Source organism: Lactuca sativa, chromosome 7, assembly GCF_002870075.4.
Source record: "Lactuca sativa cultivar Salinas chromosome 7, Lsat_Salinas_v11, whole genome shotgun sequence".
Taxonomy (NCBI): Eukaryota; Viridiplantae; Streptophyta; class Magnoliopsida; order Asterales; family Asteraceae; genus Lactuca; species Lactuca sativa.
The window spans coordinates 69,963,464-69,990,507 of record NC_056629.2 but is presented as its reverse complement, the minus strand read 5'-3'; the positions used below and the strand labels follow the sequence as shown (position 1 = coordinate 69,990,507).

The 27,044-nt window shown below is 39.9% G+C and overlaps 1 protein-coding gene across 1 annotated transcript; it reads right to left on the bottom strand.

Annotated features, from left to right (window-relative positions):
- Positions 1–1,136: 1,136 nt before the first annotated feature.
- Positions 1,137–2,291, bottom strand: LOC111881681 (uncharacterized). Its single transcript, XM_023878073.1, has 3 exons — positions 1,815–2,291; positions 1,688–1,766; positions 1,137–1,600 (listed from the first exon to the last, which is right to left on the bottom strand). The coding sequence occupies exons 1-3, from the start codon at positions 2,289–2,291 to the stop codon at positions 1,137–1,139; spliced, it is 1,020 nt and encodes a 339-aa protein (XP_023733841.1).
- Between the last annotated feature and the right edge of the window lie 24,753 nt (positions 2,292–27,044).

Sequence of the window (27,044 nt, the reverse complement as noted above, 5' to 3'; positions counted from 1 at the left end):
GCTGGTAGTTTTTGAAAAATATAATACTATTATGATATATTGGTAATATATTTTGATTTCTTTGTAGATGCAAATGCTGCAAACGATATTGAAGGACCCGACATGTTCTGCGGCATTAGAAGAGTGGTTTCGTTCATTGTCACCACCAAATAATGAAGAAAATGATGAGAGTGATGGCGAGGAGTAGGAATTTTAGGATTTTATGAAATGTTTGTTTAGAATAATACTTTAATTAGGTTGTATGGAATAATATTTTTGATTGTGGATTAATATTTTATAATTGTTATATTGTTTTTGGTTGTGTATGGGTTAAATATAACTGATTTTATAAAATTGTAGATTTATATTCCATAAAATTGTAACAAAAAAAAAATGAAAAGAGTCTTTTGCAGCGACGCTTTTAGCAGCGACATATAAGTATTAGCAGCGACATGTAAGTATTAGCGGCGACAAGAAGGGCATTAGCGACGAAGCATTAGTGACGACGTATTTGCGGCGACGCGTCGCCGCTAATACTTTTAGCGGCGACAAACCTACTTTTTTGCGGCGACGGCTGTCGACGCTAATACCCGTATTTCTTGTAGTGACGTTGTGTTTTATTGTCATTGGTCATTGTTTATAGAAATTCATTAAACTTTCTTAGGGCAAACTTCTTTATGTGCCCCTGTTAGAAAACTAGCCCTTTCGACGGCATATTCCATCGGTAACAATTTTTATAAGCATATTTGTCACGGATAAAATTAAGATGGTATTTTGGATCGTAAAAGACAAAATAGCCCTTAAAACATGTATAAGCTAAGACAAGCACATTTTAAAAAACAACTTTTTGACTTAGGTATTGTTTGTTTTTCTAAAGCAAAAATTCATAAAGTTTTGGGGACCACCTATGCAAACTTCTGCAACAGAAGAGGTAGACCAAACGGCTACAGATTGTAATAAGAAACGTGTTTGTTTTTGTTAACTTTTGCAGACATTAAAAACTTAAAATAAATTAATTTAATAAACCGGAAATAGTTTTTAAACATAGAAAATTTAATAATTGTAGTCTTAAAACATTGAAATAAATTTCATACAACCAAATTAGTTTTATAATAACATTTTGCAATAAAGTTCATACAACCAAACTTTAATAATTCTCATTCGATATTTTGCATTAATTGCTCGGCAATTTCATCCCGTAATTGGGTCATATATTCATGGTCCGCCGCAGTACTATGTGTTGGAATCTCATCTTCATCATCATCAACGACTACATTGTTATTCCGAATCGAGACATTTGGTTCATCATATCGTGCAAAATACTCATCACGTAGTCCCTCTCTTCTTATAAAATTATGAAGCACGAAACATGCAAGGGTAATGTTTCGTTGTGTAACCAACGAGAATGGTGTCATCCTCTTCAATATAGAGAAACGTGCTTTCAAGACACCAAAAGCACGCTCAATGACGTTTCGAAGTTTTGCATGTGCATGGTTAAATTTTTCTTTATTCGTTAATGCACGTCTTCGATAGAAATCTCCAAGCCAATACCTCACATTACGGTACAGTGCTATAAAACCTCGAATGTTTGCATAGGCAGCAACATAAAGATAATATTTATCTGTAAAAAGGAAAAAAATAAATAAATAAATAAAAATCATTTCTTATTCAAACTAAGATAAAACTATTTAAATAACCATAAACTTACCTGATGGTGGTAACAGGATTGGTGCATGTGGATTTGCTAATGGTTCTGATAATATTCTAGAATCGTGTGTTATCCCTTCCTAACCGGCCACGACAAACGTAAACATCATGTTGAAGTCACATATTACCAATACGTTTTGGTAACAATCGCCTTTTTCTCTACTTCTATATAAATCTTGTTTGTTTGCAAGGACAACAACATGTATCAAAGTGTCATCAAGTGCACCAACTGCTCCTTTGAATATTCGTTGTAGCCTCCTATTATGTCCCGGAATGTTTGGACTCAGATTAAAAGAAGTTGGTACTATAATGTCATGTGCGAAAAGCAACATTTTGTCCAACACTTCATGAAAAAACTTATGACTCGTTTGCTTTGAGTGTTGAAATCTCCGCTTGATAATCACATAACGTTGGTTATGACCGATCATCATCAAAAACATAGCCATCTTCTTCTCAACCGATACATGTTTTCTATCCTCTAACGTGTAGTTTACTCTAAAATGGGCACATAGTCGGAAAAATGATTCACGGGACATGCGTAGTACTTCAGCACATTGTATAGGATTACAGTGAAGTAACTCTAATGTAAATTCATGTCCTGACATTTCCGAATCGTTGCCCCGCACTTGCTTGACACCCCTCTTCCAAAAGTAGCGGATGTACAAGTACATTAGAATGATGAGAAGTATCTTTTTGTCGTGATCCATTAAGAAACTATTAATCAACACAAGTACCAAATAACATAAAATAAAACTTAAGTACCAACTAACATAACATAATATAAATCTCAAGTACCAAATAACATAAGATTCAAGTACCAAAAACCATAACATAAAAGTTAAATACCAAATAACAGAAGACTCAAGTACCAAAAAACATAACATAAAACTCAAATACCAAATAACATAAGATTCAAGTACTAAATACTACAAATAACATCCAAGTAGCAAATAACCAAAACACATAACCATATAGTTCCAAAACATGCAATTAAAACCTAAACAACTCAAACATATAAACTTAACGAAAAATCTTTCCATCCTATAAAACTCGTAAACTTGTAGTTGTCATCTCGATCCATCCTCTTAATATTTATCGATCATTGGGCAAATTTACCCACATCTCTCTTATATTCATGGTCCCTCCCAAATATTTGATACGTAGCAAATCGTAGAGGGTCTAATGGGACTAACTCGAGCAACTCAAGCTTCTCTAAACATTGGGGAATTGTTGGCCCTTGAGTCAAATGACGTAGAGCTTTTTGCATCTCCAGTGCTAAATCATCAACAGTAATAAAAGCTTTAGGCGAGGCACAAGAAGGTGGATCTGGTGAGGCACTAGGAGCTCGAGGTCTAGGAGTTGAGGGTTTAGCCCTTTTGTTGGGGTTACCAGAAGGTAACGCGGCAAAAGGTGAAGCAGCAGAAGGTGGTGGCTGAGTAAAATGCTCACTAGTATGATTGGAAAAGTAATCATCTTCATCTATGTTAATAGAAGGGGCGTCCGTAAGCTTTAGTGGTGCGACGTGGAAAGAAGATGATCCCTGTCCCGATGGTGTTTGGGATGTGGCATAGCCGAGATTACCAGATGCATTGTTTCCATCAAAGAGTTCTGCATAAAGCTCTGGAAATAATTATGGGACGGTTTTCAAAGAAGCGGTTTTCGGATGTCCCTAAACCCAATCAATGTAATAAAAGTAATATAAGAATAAATTGCAACTATATAAACAAAATTCATATAAATATGTGTGTATGTGTGTGTGTGTGTATATATATATATATATATATATATATATATATATATATATATATATATATATATATATATATATATATATATACCTTTTTAAAGTCCTCACACTCCTCATTTGTTAAGTTAAAAGTATTCGTTTGTGGATTGTAAAGGTTGCCAGTTTTGTTTTTTGAAGTATAACCATCATGTGTATTTGGCTTTAAGGTTATCATAGGCGTTTTTAATTGCCGTTGATTCAAATCCACGTCGTACTTTTCCTTAATGGTTGTTCCTAACTTGTGCCATGATTGTTTGTGCAAACTCAAACATTTCCTACCCACAGTTTGTACTTCTTCAATACAAGTGAGCAATAAACATTTTGTTTGCTCATTAGTCCATGTATGTTTATTTCCCATTGCTAATAACAAAAAAATATGAAATACATACTTTAACAACAAAGATTAATCATATTTCAACATAACCAACAAATAAGTTTAGCATATTCAACAACATTGCATCATGAATGAAAAAAAAAACCTTATAAGCAAAGATTATACAAGACAATCAACAAATAAGTTTAGCATATTCAGCGATTTAAGCACAAACTTGCATATAAGCATAAACTTGATCTCCATTCAAGAAATACAAGTGATAACAATTCAACGAATAATATATTTGTATTATAAATTTGATCATTTGATATTATTAAAAAGAATATATTCAACAAAAGCATTTGAAGGTGGAGCAAAAGTCTCTGCCAATATTCGTGGTAAGACAACTTTTGTATAAAAGGAAATTCATTTTTTTTAATCTTTGTTTAAATGATTAAAACTTGTTTTTTTTGGTTTGTTTGTGATCACTTCAGCCATTGATGCTCCTCGAGGTTTCCTGTTTGAATGGTGGACGGTTTTTTGGTATACTTTTATTTCTAGATACAAACGCCACCAAGGCTCCATGGAACCTTCCAATGAGGTGAATGGATAATTCTAATTTCAAGTTTATGATTCAATAATCTCTAGATTCATATTTCTGTGTTTTTTGATCTAAGACATTATTAAAACATCAAAGTCAAAGCTTCAGTTCAAACAATGTTAATATTGGGAAAAGCCCTTGGATTGCTGAGGCATCAACCATTATGAAGCAACAAGTTCCAAACGTATTGCCTTTGACTTCACAATTTTCTTATAATAATATAATATATTTATAAAATAAATTTATTGTATTTTTGTTAAGAATTCATGGAAATGCAAAACAATTTATAAGAAACCAAACATCAAAGTGGAATAAAATTGTTTAATTAACAATTCCCAGTAAAGATTTTATCATAAATCAACATTCAACAAACAATCTAGCAATGATTCTTCACATCTCAGCAACATAATCGACACTAAAATCGTAATTTTGTTACTCAACAGCATAGAATCGGACCACCAAATAAGAAATCAGGAAAAAAACTAACATATTGAAGACAATGGCAGTGGCGGTGGTCGACTGGACAGCGGCGAGCGGCAGGTGGCGACCGGCGACCAGCTGGCAGAGATCTTCCGTTCTTCAACAGGATCGATGACGAGAAGGAAGATGGAGAATGAGAAGGGAATACGGCTACACTTTGTCTGCTTTTTTTTGTTTAGATTAGGTTAGAAGTGGTGAGAAGAGTCAAGCCCAATGTTGTGTGGCACAGAGGACGGGAAGAGGTTTTTAAGCCCGAAGTCTTTTAAAAAACAAACTGATGCGAACTTAAAAGTGCTGCACATGTGCTGCGTCGCGCAACACTAAGAGGTTAGAAGGGGTTTTTTAAAAAAACAAACACCACCTTATTGTCTTTTCTCACCATAAAAGCTAATCCAAACACTTTTTAAAAAACTCATTTTCTCACCACGTACTATAAGTCAATAAGTTCTTTTATCTAAAAGTCCTTATAAAGTTCAAAATGAAATCCCAAACACTGACAAAACCTTTTTACGGATGAATTATTGACGGAAATATTTAAAGACAGAAAACTATTGGATTTATGACGATTTTAGTAGCAGAATTATGTTACTAATTTGTAAGTAAATTGATATGCTAAAAAAATTAAAATCACATTAAATTCCATATTTTTCTATATTGAATACCTATTAATCAAATAAAACAAATCCAAATTTAATTGTTTTAAGCACAGATTATAAACATAAATCTGATGATTTTCTTATACATATTCTCTACAAATATAAACCTACAAACATAAAAAGTTCACTTTAGAAAAACATGAAACTAGGATAGGCTAGGTGTTTTATTGGGCGAGTTACCATTTTGTAAGATCCCGGTTCCCAGGTATGAGATTTATTATTTTTAAAAGTCATGTTTTCCTTGGAACTCATCGAGTTGGAGAGGCAAACTCGATAAGTCGGTGGCTGATTAAGAAACCCTAATTTTTAGGGTGTTGCACCCTATTTAAAGACCATAAGTCCCATGGATCACCTCCCTATTTGCCTCCTCTGTCCAGAAACCCAAATTTTTGTGCATCTTCTCCCACATTGAGTGTGTGAGCTTGAAGAGTCTGTCCTTTTGGTGTTCTTTTGAAGGAACTTGAGGGTGGAAGTGTCTAGATTGGACGGAAGGCTTCAGTGTTGGATTAGTGTCTAAGTCCATAACTATTTTGGTATGTACTTGACCCGATGGTGCATGTTCCTTTTGGGTTGCCTTCACCAAAGCAACTTGATAGGATGAATAATGGAGAAAATGGACTAAATATGATTTATTAATATAATTATATATTAAAGGAGAAATCATATTGTTTAATTAATATTAGTCAAGAATTAATAAGAATTAAGTTTGTGGCTAAAAGACATTAATTAAACTTAAGGGACTAGAACTGTCAATTATATGATAGTTGAATATTGAGCTAATGGACTCCATATTAAAGAAGTGGACGAATTCTATGGGGAAACCCATTAGAAATCGTCCTAAGGCCTTTAAGGAAGGAGCCCATGGGTTGCTTAGGGCTTAAGCATCCAAATTAGGGTTTCCTTGTTAGATAACCCTAATAGCCTCACTATTTAAGGAACCCTTAAGCCCCAAAAACGTGGTGAACTAATTGTCTAGGGTTTCCACACGTTTTGGGCAGCCTCCTCCTCTTCTCATCTTCATCCTCTTGCTCTTGGTGTTTGTGAACCATTATAGGAGTGACATTTGTGACTCTAAGCTTTCTAAAGTTAATACAAGAAGGAATTGAGATTGTTATTACTATATAACAATCAAGGTATGACCTAAACCCTTATTCATATGTTATATTGATTAGATCTAGGGTTTTAAGTCTTGGATTAAAAGCATGTACAATAGAGAAACCTAGATCCAAACATTAGGGTTTGCATGAGCACATAGGATGTCTTTTGGTCAAAACCCATCAGTGGTATCAAAGCCTAGATTGGTTTCTATTGTATTGATGCATAGTTGATCGATATCAGCACTGAAAATCGAAATTTTTTGATTCTGAGTGTTTGACTCGCCGAGTCACTTGGTGCACTCGCCGAGTCAGCTGTACTCGACGAGTCCAGGTCCAGACTCGACGAGTCAAATCGTCTGACAGCTAATACTCACGATTTTCTTCCTGTTTTAGCTTTGGATAATTACCATAAACATATTTTTGTTATAAAATCCAAATTTTATCAATATTTGGTGATTATCCTTACCGAAATAGAAGATAATTGTCAAAATTTAGATAATCACTTGTTTTATTAAATAAAGTTTGATTATTTGTAATTTAGATTTGAATTATCTTGTATGAAAAGTTTCCATTTTCCCCTTTAGGTTTTATAGTTTAAATTTGAACTTAAAAGTTTTGTTTTGAAATTTAAATAGTTGGAACCCTAATGTTTTGAAAATGTTTCAAAACTTGCCCTCAAGTTTTGGAATTTAAATTTTGATTAAAAGTTTAATTTTGATGTATATTTGAATTCTAAACCCTATTGTTTTGAAATGTTTCAAAACTTGCCCTCAAGTTTTGGAATTTAAAAGTTGATTAAAAGTTTAATTTAGGAATGTTAAATTCTAAAACCCTAGTATTGTTTTGAAAAGTTCAAATCACACCCTTATGGTTTTATTAATTAATTAAGGTGTATAATTAAAAGAGATTTAATAAATCCATATAGTTTTGGTGTACAATTTAATTAAATTAAAAGTATAATTATTAAATTAGACCACCTAGTATTTTAAAAGTATATAAAATACACCCTATACTATATATAACATTAAAAGTCTAACATTATATATATGTATAAGTAAAAGTCAGTCTTACCGTTAGTAGGCCTCATTCACGAAGTTGGTCTATAAGGGGTGTTTAAGGAAATTGCCTATAAAATGGCGATTGAATGGGTATCCGCTCTTACCCACCGCACTCTTGACTAGTGGAGGGTCGATAGCCGAACGGGTAGGATAGGACAAAAACCTTCCATTATAAGTATAATGAAGTATAAAAGCAACTAAATGTTTTCATAAAATTCTCAATCTTAGTTACTTTAGGCAAAAGTGAATTGATGCAATTCCATGAAATTACACTTTGTGCCCTTGCGAAGATGTTAGTGGAGCACGTGTGGTTAACCGGCACACTAAATGGTTCTAAGCAAAGGTAGCAAAGGGTGACTCAATGTTTGTCATAGTTCGGTGGAGCGTGTGTGGTTAACCGGCACATCGAATAAGTGACTGTAACATGAGGGGGCACCATGTAAGTTTTTATGGTTGTTCACACCCGCTTTGTGATCCTCGGCATCCCAGTCACAAACTAGAGGGGCATATCGAGATCTAAACATGCCATTGAAATGTTCGATGAATCTCAAAGTATCTAGGAGTTTTCATAGATTTAAAACTTAAAAGTTCTTTTTCGTTTTTCATGGTGTAAATTAGTGAATCATCATTCACTTACCTTCAAATATTCTGCAACTAGATTACGACATCCCTTTTCTAGGTTGTAGCGTATTGTGTTGGGTCCTAGCCTTAATATCTCATTTGGGTGATTTATTAAGGAATCAATCGATCAACTAACTTGAGTTTGTTTTCTCCCATTTTGTAGATATCAAAGTTCGACAACCATGGTCTTCTCAAATCTCGTGAAACAAGCATTCCACATGAAGATGATATTCCACGATTCGATCGAGGAACAAGAAATCATGCTTCACTTCCTCCTCCTCCTCCCGTTGTTCTCCCTAACCCACAAGATCGAAGAATTGAAAGGTTCAATGTCACTAAAGCCCTATTGGGAATGAAAAATGAAGATGGTAAACCCGTGTGTGCCCACGTTCTAGGAATGAAATCACACATCGATAGGTTAATAATGTTGGGTGCGTCATTCCCGGATAAGTTGGCTGTGAACTGGGTTCTGCAGCCACTTCCCGAATCATATAATGAGTTCAAGAGAAAGTATTATATGATGGATTATGACGAAAACCTCGTTGACCTAACTTACATGCTCATTGCTGATGAATCAGAAATGATTTGGCAAAGCAATGGAGCATATTTATTGGGAAAGTCAACCAACCAAGCTTCCGAGGACGTTCTAGGAGAACCGACCTGCGTTTGCTGCCAAGAGAAAGGGCGTTGGATACAAGTCTGCCCTAAGAGCCTGAAGAGTCCAGAAGATGGGAGAGTCCAAGAGTATGGCTGTGCTTCAGGTGAAATCCACTATCTAAATCCATTAAGTTCCTATTCATTGATTCTTAATACATAATGTGATAAGATTGCATTTGAATGTTTTGCAGGATCAGTGAATAGAGAGGAAGCTTGATGAGAAGGCAAGATGAGTCTAATCACGAAGAAATGGATCTCCATCGCATGGATTCGAATATTAGATTTGAGCTTAGAAAGTTATGATAGAGTTGTTAGGAATATTTGATTACATAGTTTTTTCAGTTGATTTTGCATTGTAAGGACAAAATGTTTTCCGCTGCTTTATGAATATAATAAATTTTGGTTTGACTCATTTATTTATTTACTTCTTTGCAATGAAATCATTATGAAAAATTGATGTTTGCATATTTCTACAACAAAATGGATGTGATTCTTAATTATGTAAATTGTGGAAAGGTCAAGAATTTACCAAATAGGGAAAGTTTCTCATCGTCCAAGTTTCAATTGGATAGAGACTTGGAATCATACAGCAAGTATTGTATGGTGAATGAAAAACTTTCGCATTTGGGAAAATTAGACTAATTTGTTGACCAAGTGTCAAGTGAAGGACTAGGAGATCAAGTACACAAGGTTGTGTGTTGATCAAGTCCACCACAAGAGTAACAAAGATATTCGTCATGATTTACCAAGGTTAAGTAAATATGATTACACTTATGAGATTAAGTATACTTCTTAGTTGATTGAAATAGTTTAAATCAATAGCAGAACGAATAAGAAGAATTAAGTAGGCAAAAAGATAAAAGTTTCTCTATTCTAAGAAGAAGGGAGAGTACCTTTTATGCTTTATGATAGGTCTTAATGATTAAGAACCATATCTCAATTGATCCTGTAAGTGAGTCTTAGTGCAATTTTATGTCTAAGAAGAGGAATCGAGAATTGAAGAAATGGTTAAATCAAAGAAGCCAATCATAATTCATTCCATAACAAGTCTTAAAGTTAAGATTGTGACATTAAGTGACAAGTCTTAAGAAGGTTTATAACATTCATGTAATGTAGAATTTGGAAAAAGGTTTTCTTATTCTTGAACATTTGAAATTGGAAAGTTGTGATGTCTTGGATAAGATAAAGACCAACTAGGACCAATTTTATGAAATGTTTTGTCTTGATAAAAACTACACAGACTCTTGAATATTCGTTTGTCAAGAAATGTTCATTGACAAAAGAATCTTATATGTCAAGGAGTCAGTGGGAGTCTTAATGGTCTTGAAAGGTTTCAAGAACAAATCAAGAATAAACCTTATCGATCATCACTAGCACACAACTTGAGGTTTACAACCTATCGTGTTGACATTATCTTGTTTCTGTGTTCGTTCCAATTAAGTTAATTATGCATGTGAGTTCTATGAGTTCTCATTTGAATGCATAAAAGGCAAGGACCTTGATCAATGAAACGTACATTGATAGGAAAGGGTGAGCTGCTTAACTACTTGGAAAACATGGTGGGCAGCCGTGTTACCATAAGGCAAGAAATCAAGATTGAGAAAGTTCGGTCCATATGAGTTTGAATTTGTCGCAATCCTTGGTTTTGACAAATTCACATGGATAGAAACACATACACCATTAAAATCTAAGTGTCATAAGATTCCCTCCTTCATGAAAATGACTGTGAGGAAATGCTTTCACTAAGAGAGATTTTTAAGAAGATAGCGATTGTAAAATTGTATTCTCGAATTCGATTATGGTTACGGTATCCCTTTCCATGATTCGAATTGTGAGATTTGGCAATTAGTCTGAATTGTTTAAGACACACATATGAGCTATCTAAGGCAAAAGGTGTATAAGTTTGAGAAGCCTTGATAAAAGATTATCAAAGCATTAGGTATTAGAAATATGAACTTAAAGAAATTCAATAAGCATTGTTTTTTTGAAAGTTAAGTTGTTTCTGAATACATGTCAAAGCTAGTAGGAGCATAAGTGTTATGTTTATAATAATCATCGTGATAGTGGGAGCATAAATGTTATGATTTCATGATTATTAAGGCAAGTATTGCATGTTAGCAATATTAATCATAGAAAACAAGAGTTATACTTTGCAAAGTCGCAATGGTTGTAAAGTTGTTTTGCTATAATTAAGGGAGAAAATATTATGCTTCATTTCAAGTCTAAAGGCTTAGGTTATGGAATGTTAATAAATTTAGTCAATGAAACATAGTGCGGTCTTAAAATTCGATTATGATTACGGCATTCCTCTTCATATTTCGAATTGAGAGAACGTAGAACATAAAATATTATGGCAGAAATTTGATAAAGTCTCGAATCTTTATTATGCATCGTGTCGCATACGCTTCGGGTATAGGATCGATGGCAAATGCTATAATATTTGACCATTCTAAAATTTTCCAAATGTCTAGTGCATTTAGAGGGAAAAGGACAAGAATTGGTTTTGACTAAGAAAATTAGACAACTATCAAAGGACAATCCAAAGTTCGTCGAGGATTGGTCGCTTGTGAGTAGTTGGAAGCATGATATTGGATGGACCATATCGACATTATTATGAATAGATAAGATTCTATTGAGAATGAGTTGTCACATGGAAAGTATGGAAAGGTTTCCATATTGGGAATTGGATATTGAGAATCAATGTCTAGATTAGAAATTTTATGCAAAATGATGTTCAAAGAAATGTACTTTGAGTGAGAGACATCACATCTATGGAATTGTCTTGTAACAATCTCCGATAGAGGACTTTGTAATTTCATTGGCAATAGTCATTGTGACTTTAGTGCAGTGACATTACAAAAGGATCATTGCATAAAATGTTAGAATCGAACATATTCCATAAGTGGCAAGAATTTGATATTCTTTCACTTATGAAAATGGATTAGGAGTTATGAAATGAGTATGATTGGAAATGTGTTCATTTGATCTATTTCACAAAGTAAGAACCGTAGGTAAACATTGTGTGCATGCTAAGAGCATGGGACAAGTGTTGTAATTCAAGTAAGAAGTTGATTACCCGAAACAACAAATAATGAGTAATCGATATGGTGATAAATAAAATGTGTTTTATTTATACTCAAAGGTTTGAGGCCATATGGGATTAGTATTATTCTTGTGTTTCACTTTGCATGTTTTGACTTCCTGAATAATTTAATTGGTTGAGAACAGTCAAATTATTCAAACGGGCCACAGTCGTTCATATGTTGGAAGTAGATATGAATGAAGACTGTCATGAATTGGTGTGTGGAATGTCTAAAGAGAATTAGACATAAGCAAATGTTTGCTGCAACGTTCATGAGTGCTTATGAATATGATTTGAGCATTGGATTAAACCCACGCTCACTTGGATCACTTCATGGATTGTTATCATAAGTGATTAGTGAGACGATAACATCTTATATTCTTGAAACCGAGATGTGTGAGTTGTATCTTGCGAGTCGGTTACACATTGATAATATGTAAACATACTAGTAACTTGGTGTTATAAAACATATTGTTGTGTGTGATTTGGTGAGTGAGTGCAAGCGATCATTGAGTCAAAGTTTATCCGTTCCTTTTATCCAAAGTAGGATAAAAGCGATATTTGTGGGCCCCTTGATGATTTAGTGATGGCATCTAAGCGCTTGGCCAAGTCGGGACTAAATTGATGTGTTCAATTGTAGTCTGTTGTCAGTCGTCATAAATCTGAATTCGGGAAACAGCACATAGACAGAGAGAATGATTTAAATCCATGTCTCAGTCTATACGATAATATCTAGAATGGAGGAATATATGATCCCTTATCTAAAGGACACGCGTATCTGATAAGACCAGAGTTGACAGCGGCTTTGGAAAGCTACGATTGCAGATCAGGATCTGAAGTCATACGCATAATAATTATTAGACTTATCCAAGTGGGAGACTGTTGGATTAGTGTCTAAGTCCATAACTATTTTGGTATGTACTTGACCCAATGGTGCATGGTCCTTTTGGGTTGCCTTCACCAAAGCAACTTGATAGGATGAATAATGGAGAGAATGGATTAAATATGATTTATTAATATAATTATATATTAAAGGAGAAATCATATTGTTTAATTAATATTAGTCAAGAATTAATAAGAATTAAGTTTGTGGCTAAAAGACATTAATTAAACTTAAGGGACTAGAACTGTCAATTGTATGATAGTTGAATATTGAGCTAATGGACTCCATATTAAAGGAGTGGACGAATTCTATGGGGAAACCCATTAGAAATCGTCCTAAGGCCTTAAGGAAGGAGCCCATGGGTTTCTTAGGGCTTAAGCATCCAAATTAGGGTTTCCTTGTTACATAAACCTAATAGCCTCACTATTTAAGGAACCCTTAAGCCCCAAAAATGTGGTGAACTAATTGTCTAGGGTTTCCACACGTTTTGGACAGCCTCCTCCTCTTCTCCTCTTCATCCTCTTGCTCTTGGTGTTTGTGAACCATTAGAGGAGTGACATTTGTGACTCTAAGCTTTCTAAAGTTAATACAAGAAGGAATTGAGATTATTATTACTATATAACAATCAAGGTATGACCTAAACCCTTATTCATATGTTATATTGATTAGATCTAGGGTTTATAGTCTTGGATTAAAAGCATGTACAATATAGAAACCTAGATCCAAACATTAGGGTTTGCATGAGCACATAGGATGTCTTTTGGTCAAAACCCATCATTCAAATCCAGAAAGACTTTGAGTATTGCAGTTCTTTTGAGGTAAAAAGTCGAAAACTCGCTTATCTATTGTTTAGATCTCTTCCTTGGAAGTTTATTGTCATATTTGGCTCATTTTTGGGATTGTTCATGGGTTGAGTATTTCATGAAGTTATTACTTGAGATTTGGACGTTTTATGGCCTTATTGGACTTAAAGTTTCAAGATTTATCCAGTTCTTGGCCTCCTTCATGCTTTAGGTCCCTTAATAAGCCTTCCTTGAGTTTTGGAGCCTCTTTGTGACATGCATGGACGTAAACTTAGCAACTTTACATGGTTTTCCAACTCTTGGGTATCAGATCTACATCTTAAGGCATTCGACTTGATGAAAAAGGACTGAATATGTTAAGTTGGGAAAACTCAGCGACTTTTCCAGCCAACTTGGCAAGTTGGCTAGAGTTTTCCCGATTCTCTGAATACTATACGAACTTGGCAAGTTGGCTAGAGTTTTCTTGCTTTGTGCTGAAGGCCAACAGACCCAGGGCGTTTACAATATGCTGGAGGCTGAAGGTGGCATAGGCGTATCAGTCAGACCAAGGGCCCGGGGAGCATACCAGTTAGACTGAAGGCCAGTAGGGCGTTCCAATCGGGCTGAAGGCTCCATACGCATGATGTTTATTGTATTGTTTTTATTTTTTTTGTGTGTTGGTATTTTGGGAGAAACTCACTAAGATTTGGGCTTACAGTTTTGATTATGTTTTAGGTACCTCAAATGATCGCGGGAAGGTGAAGGCTTGATCGTATACCTCCTCATGTTTTGTGTTATGATTTCTGGGAAAACTCTAAGGTGAAACTTATTTTGAAAACAAACTGTAATAAATGATGATTTTGTATTTATTTTAAAAGTTTAAATTTTTCAAGAATTTTTCAAATGTTACAAGTTGGTATCAGAGCCTTGGTTTGAGTGAATTGGAGGAACAGTCGTGTGAATCAAGTCTCAAACTAAGGAAAATATTTTTAAAATGATTTTTTAAACGGTTTTCAAAATAAACAAGGAGGATGCGATGTGTACTATCATCCGGTGCCAGTAAATAGACCCCAAAATACCATACTGTTATTTGATATTGTGATACGTTAGAACAACATTCTAGTGATAGGGTAGGGATCCTCAGGAATCGTATGATAAAATTGCATGATATTTGATGCCTTATCTTGCTTAGAGTATTTCATTGATTGTTGTGTTACTCTTTCATGTGTGAAGTTGTTATTGAATGAATGTGTTAAGTCACATATTACATGGGTTAGAAGGTATTAGGTTAGAGGAATTGGTCCTGTTGCACATCTCTTTTTTGAGTCCAACCATTGTTAGATTGGATCCTTTAGCCTACGGTTCTTTAAGTCAAGTGGTATGTGATAGTGTTCATGCAATAGCTATCTGGAACCAATGGAGGGTTGTGTGGCAGTTGGTAGTTTGATGAGTTATGTGGGGTCATTCGGCCAGTCGTGAGATGTTTAACCTTTCCTTTAGGGAGTGAGGACTGAGTGTACTACTAAAAGCATAGGACCCGTATGTGTGGCAAGAAAGTCACAACCCCTAGGGCTTTGTTGGGAGTTGGTTCCCTGTTATGATATGTGGATTATCTGATATTTTCCTGGTGTATTTTCAGTATGGTGACTACAAGACAATTTGAGATCGGGCCCGGATTAAGATCGAGAGCCGTCATGCAGACTGGGTCAGATGAGTTGGATGCCAGGATCATGGAGATCCTCTGCGAGGAGTTTGTGGCCATCGTTCGGGATCAGATACCGCAGTTGTTTGGGTCTATTAAGACCATGACGATGGAGCTTTTTGATGAGAGATACACAGCCATGGTTATGAATCATGCTGCTACAGCCTCCGCAACTGTAGTCGCTGCAGGTGTTGGACCAGGTTGGACCTTTCAGTATCAGGACTTCGATAATATGAAGCCCCTAAACTTCGATGGAGTTTAGGACCCGATTATAGCCATGAGGTGACTATCTGACGTTGAGGGATGCTTTTTCACATGCTTATGCCCAGCAGACCAGAAAGTCAGGTGCTCTTTGAACCTTTTGAGGTCCGGTGCGAAGGATGGGTGGAGACTTGTTATGGGATCATATTATGTTGAGCAGAGATCTGCGGTATCTTGGGATTAGTTAGTGGAGATGTTTCGTGCTTGTTATGTGTTGAGGGTTAAGCGTGAAAGGTTGGCTCAAGATTTTTTGTATTTGAGGCGGAGATCGGAGTCGATGACGGAGATCACCCAGATGTTTATTGAGAGGGCCATGTTTTCCCCTGAGTTTTCTTTGGAGCAGGCTCAGATGAACCGTTACTTGAGCATGCTATAGACGGATATCTGACAGTTTGTTTCTACCCAGCGGTGTGATACTTTAGTGGAGTTGCAAGAGGCCGCCAGGCGGCGTGAGCTTGAGATAGATCTTCAATTGAGGAAGCAGAGGCCAGCCCCAACACAGTCGCAGTCGGCGCCAAAGCGGTTCAAGGCCGCTGATTCTAGGTCTGGGGGTCAGTGAGGTCACACTTGTGGGAAGTGCAGAAAGGTTCATGACGGGGCTTATAGATCAGGAGGGGTGTGCCACAAGTGTGGCAGGGAGGGGAACTATGTGAGGGATTGACACTATCCAGCCCCAGTTCAGTGTAACATTCCAAAATTTCAAACCAATTTAAACTTTTAAAAACATGTCAAGTTCATCAAAACATTACGACTTTGTTTTCAAAATGATTAATTATCAAAGTTTTCCCAGAAACATAAACATAATAGGAGGAGTTGTACGATCACGCCTTCGCCTTGCTGCGATCCCCTGATGTACCTGAAACAATAAACTGAAATTGTAAGCCCAAAAAGCTTAGTGAGTTACCCCCAAAATACTGATACACATATAGTCCACATAACCATATAAACAATAACATATCATAACAATCTGAAACAACATGTAATGGTCCACAGCTTTACAAGTTGGACTACCCCTGGGCCCTCAGTACGAGTCTGGAATGCCTACCGGGCCCTTAGCTCGTATCTGAAATTCCATCGAGCCCTCAGTACGAGTCCGGAGTGCTCAGTATGAGTCTGGAATGCCTACTGGGCCCTCAGCTCATATTCGGAATACTCTAGGGTTTGTTGGCTACCGCATGGAGCAGTACAACCTCAACCCAACCCACATAACATATAACATAACTATTGAGCATGCGATAATCATATAACATCACATGTAGTCCTACAGATCTACCTAACTGACATAACCACTAACATGCAACACTAACTCATACTCAACATTTAACACTACTAGGATAACATATCCAATGGGTCGGCCTTGGTGGCTTATACCCCTTAGTATAGTAAGGATAACTCACCTCGCAATTGTCGTAGGAACTAGAAAGCTCAACTCCCGGATCACCAACATGAACTTCATCACCTATAGTTACCATAAAACCCCTTTTTCATAAATCTTCAAATTACCAAAATACCCTCAGAAGTCAACTGGTCAACTCTAGGTCAAAGTCAAAGTCCATAGTCAAAGTCAACAATCCATGTTGACTCGACTCGTCGAGTGCAGTTCACCTACTCGTCGAGCCCTTCCTGAACTCGTGAAGTTGGGAAATCCTTGATTGGCTCGTCGAATTCTTCTTTAACTCGCCGAGTTCATACGTGTCCAAGAATTAGGAGAAACCCCAGCCGACTCGCCGAGTTCAAGGCAAACATCAACGGACTCGCCGAGTTGTTCATCCAACTCGTCGAGTCCTCACAGACCTTCATTCATGCTGTAACATCCCAAAAATCCATACCAAAATTTTTTCTTTAAATCATTATCAAGCCATATTCATAGAAACATATCATAAGTCATAGCATAAATTCAGGGTATTAATTCCAAAACATATTTCATTATCAGAGTAAAACATCCCAGGCTAACAAATTAATGGTGTGTGCCATGGGATCACCCCGAGCTCTTCCCTCCGCTACCGGAAGTACCTAAAACCAAAACTGAAACCTGTAAGCACGAAGCTTAGTGAGTTCCCCAACCTACCACATACCTTGCACAAACACATACAACATATACTAGGCCACGCCCGCTATTCCGGGCCTCGCCCGCTACAGCGGCCCTGCCTGGCTTCGAGCCCCGCTCAGATACAGATCTGTTTCTTTTAGGCCCCGCCTGTCTCTGCTACTAATGAGATATGGAACACCGTCCATACTCTGCTATTGGTGAGATACGGGACCTCGCCCACACTCACCTTCCTACCAGGCACATACATGCATCACACAGACAACAAGTATACTCTATCATGCAAACCATTCCTTGGGCACCCGCTCGAAATTGGACCTTGGTCCAGAATATCATACTAGAAAATAGTGCCTAGGGAAAACCCCCTGGGTCTTCCTACTCATAACTACATGGGCGGTAATTGTGGCCGTAGACCCATTCAAACAAAGGGAAACTCACCTGCACTGCTGAACTTGCTGATAACCCTCTGACTGCTGATCGACAATTCTCTGAACCGCTGCTCCACTAGCTCCCCGAGCTACCAATATCAATATATATATCACTTAGTTCCAAACTGAACTCTAGAAGCCAAACTAAGTCAACTATGGTCAAAGTAAATCTTTCTGGCTGACTCTACTCGCCGAGTCAGGCCTTTGAGTCGTCGAGTACATATAATCAGGACTCTCATAATGCGACCCAACTCGTCGAGTCACCCCAAGACTCGTCGAGTTCAACGATCTTTGAGTCCCATCCTGTCCAACTCACTAGGTCACCATTCAACTCACTGATCTGAGCCTTAACCAGAAGGGGTTAGTGCTTCGCGACCTGACTCGCTGAGTCCAAGAACAGACTCGCCGAGTCCATGACATTCTTCAACAGACTCGCCGAGTTGTTCTTCCAACTCGTCGAGTCTATGCCCATCTTCATCGATCTCTCCGAGTCGCTTCAGTTCTTAATCCATACAGTGGCTTTTCGAGCCATGCAGGGACTCCAACTCATAGATCCACTCTTCCCAAGTCTATTCCTCACGTAAAGTTGCAAACTTTACGTGAAACCAAAGAGATATGGGCTTAAAACACTCTAGGGCTAGGGTTTGTGACCAAGGGCCTTCACCAACAACTTATTGGCATAAACTTTATGGGTTTCTGGATCCTTAATAGCCTAGATCTGAGGTAGTAACCTCAGATCTACTCCAAACTCGAAATAGACATCCTCCATACTCAAAATGCCCAAATCTCAACCTTAAGATAGATCTAAATGCAATAAGGTCAGCTTATTACCTCAAAGGATCTGAAAAGTCACACCAACTCTGTATCCAAGGCTTCCTCTTGCACCACTATGAACCTCCATCTCTTCCAAGCTTCAAATCACTTCACGAAGGCTAGATCTTGATCAAAGTGGATATGATGGCTAGGGTTCGGTATTCTGGCTGAGAGAGACTGTACATGAACCCTAGGGAAGAGAATGAGATGATTAAATAGGGCACCAAGTCCCAAACTTAGGGTTTCCCAATCCAGACCAGACTCGCCGAGTCCACTTTCCGACTCGTCGAGTCGGTCACTTACTCTTCGACCCGGATCCCGCTCGGACTCGTCGAGTTCCACCCTAGACTCGACGAGTTGACCCCTTTGACTTAGAGTTTTCCGTTCCTTTCTTGGTCTTTCTGATTATGGGTGTTAAAACTCTCCCCCACTTAAACTAAACTTCGTCCTCGAAGTTTCTCTACGGCCAATCGCCCTGCAATCTGCTTTTAACACTCTGCTTGGTAGACCTAACATCCGTTGAATACCTTCGCTGGCTTTTCGCCCGGTCATTCTGACTAACATTAATCCTTGCGGATAATATTCTCAGGTTAACCCTAACCCTGACCATCCTGGGAACAAAATTTACTCAATTGACAAACCTTCTAGTACTCCCCGAGTACTTACGCTGGACACCCTAGGGGTTCACCCCCATTCCTTGTGCATTTTCTGGCCTCCCCAAGGCAACGTTCCATACCCAACTACTTCCTCTTCACTGTGAAGGTCCTATCCTTCACCAACTCCATTACTCCCGTTACTTCCAGTACAGGTCATTACCGCTAGTATCCACTGGACACTTCTCACTAATATAACTTAGTGCCGAGCAGCCCTCCCAGCAAATAGTTCGGATAATCCTTCGAGTAATAGATTCATCCCCGCAACGGTTAGACCCATACGAGATCTGCGCAACAGGATCAAACCCTTCCCTCTGAGATTACCAACCTACTGTGATGTGCATAGCACCCCTCGATCAACTAACTGTATTCCACCATAGTCTGCTTACCATCACTGCCGCTGATTGAAAATTTATGTTGTCCCTTATCCACCTTCTGGATGAACCGAGACCACCCTGGTCCCTACTGATCTATCACTATCTGGATTACCGGCTCCCACCGGTCGCTAGCCCCAACACAAACTTCCAATAGCTCCCAGCGACTTCCGAGGAAACTTAGGCTACCTAATACTGCCGCCTCTACTCTGCCACTCTGGCGCTACAAGTCCTGGGTTCCTCGATCCCCCCAACTCGACCTTAAGGTCCTTACCAGGTCCCACATGTGCTACTAAAACTCACGGGCCTCGCCCACGAGTCTCACCCGACTACACTACTGGGCAACCCTGCTCTCAGGTCTTACCTATACTGCTACTCTCATACGGGCCTCGCCCACGGGTCTCACCCAACTATATCCTGGAGCAGCCTCTCGCAAGGTCTCACCTCTCTAGTGCTATGCAGGCAAGCTCCATACTATTCTCATCCACTACCCATTCCTGATTCCTACCTGGATCACTAGGAGGTAAGGACCTCGCCCTAACTCCGCTAACTAGGAGATACAGGCCTCCGCCCACACTTCGCTAACTAACTGCTAGGGAATGGTACGACTTACCCGTAGTCTTACAACACCTTCCATAATCACTGACTTCTAGTGAATGCTATGGCTACCTCGTAGTCTTACAACACTTTCCACCTCTGGCTCGTTGATGCAAAATGTTGCGGCTCTCCCGCCACTCTACTATGCCCTACATGCTATCTCTGCCACTGACTACTAACACGAAAGCATCCCATGCTAACCATTCTCAAGATCCTCATTCCAACTCTTTTGAGTTCTGCAGGCGATCCTCCATCCTGAAATTCCAACCAGATACTAACCATCTTGATTACATGAACTAACTGTTGGGAAGTTCCTCAAACTCCCAACGCTGAACTCCTCAATCCATCAATCGCTCTGCTACTTCTTTTCCTTCTCAGAGGTCACGTACTCATTCTGGATCTGCGTGCTCTTACACCTATACACTCGGAGGGTTCTCCCCCACTGTGATCCTGCTTATACCTCGCTGCTCAATGCTTGAGAGAAATTCCCAATCTTCTCTACTATACCTCAAACAATCTGCTGAAAATCCCAAGCTTGCCACAGCTAGGGATCTAACCGATCCATTACTCGATAACACCTTCCTGAATCCAGCGGGTCACTACTGAGTTCCACACAAGCATGCTATGGCTACAACATCCTAAGTAACCTGCTTCCATAGGGCACAACCCCCACCCCCTATACTACCATTTTATTATCCAAGGTATGCAGATGGCATATAACTAAATCACAAGCAAGCCACACAATTCTAAAATACTTATACCAATAATGATTCAGAACCTTAACAATATAATCATGAATGAAGGAAACAGAAAACGGAAGTCGCATACCTGCGACGTCCGGCGCTGCTCGCATCTCCATGGCAGTCATCTAAAAAGCCATGCCACCTACTGCAGGAGCCTCTGCTCGGCCCTGACGGTCGTCTGTGATCCTCAGAGTTGCAGGGGCAGGTGCTATCACCCGTCCTGCCGAAAACAAACTGGGGCACTGGGCCTTCTTGTGGCCCTACTGACTGCAGTGGAAACATATCAAGTCTGATCCCTGTATAGTGGTAGCAGTATAATCCTTGCTAAGATGACCAGTCTGGCCGCACTTGAAGCAGCCCGAATCTCCACCACTACCACTCCTACACTCACCCTCGTGCATCCTACCGCACCTCCCGCATCGGCCGCGGCTCTGGTAATCCCTCGATCTCGAATCTGACCCCTTGGGCCTTTTGCCCGAACCTGTGGCTACCTGAACCTCATCCGGCTTCCTCTTCCGGATATGCTCCAAATCAATCTCTCTCTAGCTCGAGAAATCATATCTTCCAGCATCTTACAGCCGGACCTGCTCACGAACTCCCTGATGTCAGCCCTCAACATCTCGTGATATCAGGCCTTCTTCATCTCCTCGTCTGCGACATACTGCGGAACAAGGAGGGCCCTATCCCTGAACGTGGCGGTGATCTCCACCACCGTCTCAGTAGTTTGCGTCAAATCCTGAAACTCCCGTGCCAACTGCTGCACCTCAATAATCGGTGAAAACTCAGCCCTAAACCTGGCCGAGAAATCGCTCCATGTATCGTGTCCAACGCGGCATCATCACCAATGGCATGACCAACCTCCTCCCACCAATCCCTCGCTCTGTCCTTCAGAAGATAGGAGGCGAGTCTGACCCCTTCCCCCTCGGGACACCGGCTCGTACGGAATGCATTGGCAACATCGGCCAACCACCTGCTGCTAGCAATGGGGTCCCTAGCCCCATGATAATCTGGTGCTCCGCAAGCTCTAAACTTTCGGAATGTCATAGTACCCTCTCCCATCAAAGCCATTATCTCGGTACGAAAGGCTCCCAGCCTCTCATCCAAGATCTCCAGTATACCCTCCTTGACCGTGCCAAAGATCACAGGAGTCTGATCTAGGATAATGCGCGTAACCTCTGCTGATATCAACTCCCTTATCCACTCGTCGAGCTGCTCGGCCCCTGAACCCGAGCCTGATCCCTCTCCGGCGCCTGATCTGCCCACTGGTCTCTCTCGCAATGTCACCATGCTGAAAACATATCGCAATAACTACCAGAATACTCATCACTGCTGAGGGATCATACGCGCACACTAGAAGTTTCCCGGTCTCATCTCGGCCTTTCTTGAATCGAGTACGGATCTTGTGCTTTCAGTAGTACGGGCCCATACTACCTTCCACATCTATCCGTACTTTCCTCAAGAACTGCTTCGACTCCACCAGGGCCCTTCTTCTACTACTACTGCTCCCAGCACTATCTCATCCTAAGCTTACCCTAGGGAAACCTCTGACTCAACTCAAACCAGTCCTCAGCAGCTGAAGTCCTCCTTGTGATGCCAATTAGCCATCACTTGAATACCATCACATGTGACGAGGCTCAGATAATCCTTCGAGTAGAAGACTCATCCCTACAACGGTTGGACTCAGACAAGAGCTGCACAATATGGCCAAATCCAGCACTCTGAGATTATTCAACCCTGATCACATGTGACGTGACGTATTCACCTAATGGCTAACTCCCATCACTCAGAATCCCACAATGCACAAAGCAAGCAGCATTTGGACAAGGGAAAAAATCTAACCATAACATACTCAACAATCATAATCTCATATCAAGAATCTGCACTAGCATGCGACATAAGCTCATAAACTCAGACATAATCTAAACAGGCTATCCTACTACTGTCTAATCAGCACTATCATGCAGCTCAAAGCACATATAATAGGCACATAAGGCATCCTCCTAGATCCTTAGTCCTAATCTAGCATGCTGCCCTACTAACTGATAAACATAACATAAACTTGTATGGGTATTTTGGGGTACTTACTTGAGCTCGGCTGATTACATGCACCACACCCTTTTCTCTTATCAAAGTTCTTTTTCTTTCTGAATTCTTTTCGCTTTTCTAAAACTGTTTCCTTTCCAAAAACTCTTTTTACAAAACTGTCTTTTCATTTTGAAAAATTTTAGACCAATCCCTTAGTTTGAGTTCAGACACACCTGAGAGTATGTCCAAATCCCTCAAACCAAGGCTCTGATACCAACTTGTAACATCCCAAAAATCCGTACGAAAACTTTTTCTTTAAATCATTATCAAGCCATATTCATAGAAACATATCATAAGTCATAACATAAATTCAGGGTATTAATTCCAAAACATATTTCATTATCAGAGTAAAACATCCCAAGCTGACTAATCAATGGTGTGTGCCATGCGATCACCCCGAGCTCTTCCCTCCGCTACCGAAAGTACCTGAAACCAAAACTAAAACTCGTAAGCACAAAGCTTAGTGAGTTCCCCAACCTACCACATTCCATGCACAAACACATACAACATATACTGGGCCACACCCGCTATTCCGGGCCTCGCTCGCTACTTCGGGCCCCGCCCGCTACAACGGCCCCGCCGCTCCAGGCCCCGCTTGGCTTCGAGCCCCACTCGGATACATATCTGTTTCTTTTAGGCCCTGCCTGTCTTTGGACCCCGCCCGCTAACCACATATAGTACAAAATAGCATATAACACGTAAATGAACATACCCTACTACATTCTTGTCCTTAGGCCTTGCCTGTCTTGGGCCTCGCCCATGTCCTGTCACTAGTGAGTCATGGAACCCCGTCCAAGCTCCTACGGTAAGTGAGGTACGGGCCCACGCCCACACTCACTCCATGCCTATCTTGGGCCTCGCCCATGCTCTGCTACCAATGAGATATGGAACACCGTCCATACTCTGCTATTGGTGAGATACGCGACCTCGCCCACACTCACCTTCCTACCAGGCACATACCTGCATCACACAGACAACAAGTATACTCTATCATGCAAACCATTCCTTGGGCACCCGCACGACATTGGACCTTGGTCCGAAATATCATACTAGCAAACAGTGCCTAGGGCTAACCCCCGGGTCTTCCTACTCATAACTACATGGGCCGGCATTGTGGCCGTAGACCCATTCACACAAAGGGAAACTCACCTGCACTGCTGAACTTGCTGATAACCCTCTGACTGTTGATCGACAGTTCTCTGAACCGCTGCTCCACTAGCTCCCCGAGCTACCAATATCAATATACATATATCACTTAGTTCCAAAATGAACTCTAGAATCCAAACTAAATCAACTCTGGTGAAAGTCAATATTTCTGGCTGACTCTACTCGCCGAGTCAGTCCTTTGACTCGTCGAGTACATATACTCAGAACTCTCATAATGCGACCCAACTTGTCGAGTCACCACAAGACTCATCGAGTTCAATGATCTCCGATTCCCATCCTATCCAACTCACTGGGTCACCATTCAACTCACTGATCTGAGCCTTAACCAGAAGGGGTTAGTGCTTTGCGACCTGACTCACCGAGTCCAAGAATAGACTCGCTGAGTCCATGACAATCTTCAACAGACTCGTCGAGTTGTTCTTCCAACTCATCGAGTCCATGCCCATCTTCATCTAAGTCGCTGAGTCCACCCATGGGACTCGTCGAGTCGCTTCAGTTCTTAATCCATACAGTGGCTTTTCGAGCCATGTAGGGGCTCCAACTCATAGATCCACTCTTCCTAAGTCTATTCCTCACTTTATGTGAAACCAAAGAGATATGGGCTTAAAACACTCTAGGGCTAGGGTTTGTGACCAAGGGGCTTTACCAACAACTTATTGGCATAAACTTTATGGGTTTCTGGATCCTTAATAGCCTAGATCTGAGGTAGCAACCTCAGATCTACTCCAAACTCGAAATAGACCTCCTCCATACTCAAAATGCCCAAATCTCAACCTTAAGATAGATCTAAATGCAATAAGGTTAGCTTATTACCTCAAAGGATCTGAAAACTCACACCAACTCTGTATCCAAGGCTTCCTCTTGCACCACTATGAATCTCCTTCTCTTCCAAGCTTCAAATCACTTCACCAAGGCTAGATCTTGCTCAAAATGGATAGGGTGGCTAGGGTTCGGTATTCTGGGTGAGAGAGACTGTATATGAACCCTAGGGAAGAGAATGAGACGTTTAAATAGGGCACCAAGTCCCGAACTTAGGGTTTCCCAATCCAGACCGGACTCGTCGAGTCCACTTTCCGACTCGTCGAGTCGGTCACTTACTCTTCAACACGGATGCCGCTCGGACTCGTCAAGTTCCAACCTGGACTCGACGAGTTGACCCCTTTGACTTAGGGTTTTCCTTTCCTTTCTTGGTCTTTCTGGTTATGGGTGTTACACATGCAGATGCTTTTTAAGCCATGGCATTGCTCGAGATTACAGATCCAAGCTTCTAAGGCGCGATTATCACGTAAAGTTGCAAACTTTACACACGTGCAAGGTTCTAAAGGCCCTAAATGACCAATCTATGCCTCCAATGGAGCTTTACACCTTGGGAGAGTCTCATTCTTGCACAAGCTGGAAACTTTATGTACTAAAAAGCCCAAGGGAGCTCATTTCTGAAGTTATAACTTCATATATGAGATTGCAAAGAAGAATAGCTTCCAATCATACTATGAAAACCCTAGAATTTGAACAAATAGGAGATCTAGAATGAAGGAGGTTTGGGTAACGATTTATACCTTCCAGAAGAAGCTAAATACAATAGATTTCAGGTCCTTCAAGCTCCTTGCTTCTGAATGCTTGATCCCCAATCTCGTTTCTCCAAGAAAATCCTCCTCCAAGCTTAAGAATGCACAAAATGAGCACACACACGATTAGGGCTTTAGAGGGACAAAAAGCAGTGAAGGGGAGGCTGGGGAAGGCCAATGATCCTTTAAATAGGGTGAAATACCCCGAAATTTAGGGTTTCATCTGCCAGCTCCTACTCGTCGAGCCCCTTTATGGACTCAGCGAGTAGGTCACTAAACACGCGATCCCACCCCGCTGCTACTCGACGAGTAGGGCAACCAACTCGTCGAGTAGGACTTAAAACCAAAGAACCTTTTATTTAATCAATACCTGAGAATCGGAACGTTACATTCAGAGTGTGAGGATTTGCTATCATTGTGATTAGGTTGGACATATCAAGGTCAATTATCCATTGCTCGCTGCAAAGTCGGCGTAGGCCCCCACGCCAACCCAATTAAGGATTGCAGATACACGCCAGGTGAAGGTGGAGCCCCCAAAGGCTCGGGGTCGTGCTTTTCATATCACTGTCGAGGAGGAAAGAGCCGCTCCAAATGTCATGGGTGGTATGTTTCTATCCCTTATCTTATTGATTATGTTTGTTTTATGCTCTTATAATTATAGCTCTGGTAGGTACATTCCTAGTGAACTACTTGTCTACTTTATTTTTGTTTGACTCGGGTGCGAGTCAGTCTTTTGTTTATCGGTCCTTCAGTAGGGATTTTGTTTTGCCCATAGGGGAGTTGGAGTGTCTATTGTGAGTTTCTATTGCCAATGAACATGGGGTTTCTGCTTCGTCCATTTATCAGGGTTGCAAATGGGAGATCTTCGGGGTATCCTTTTCGATTGATTTGATTCTGATTCCCATGG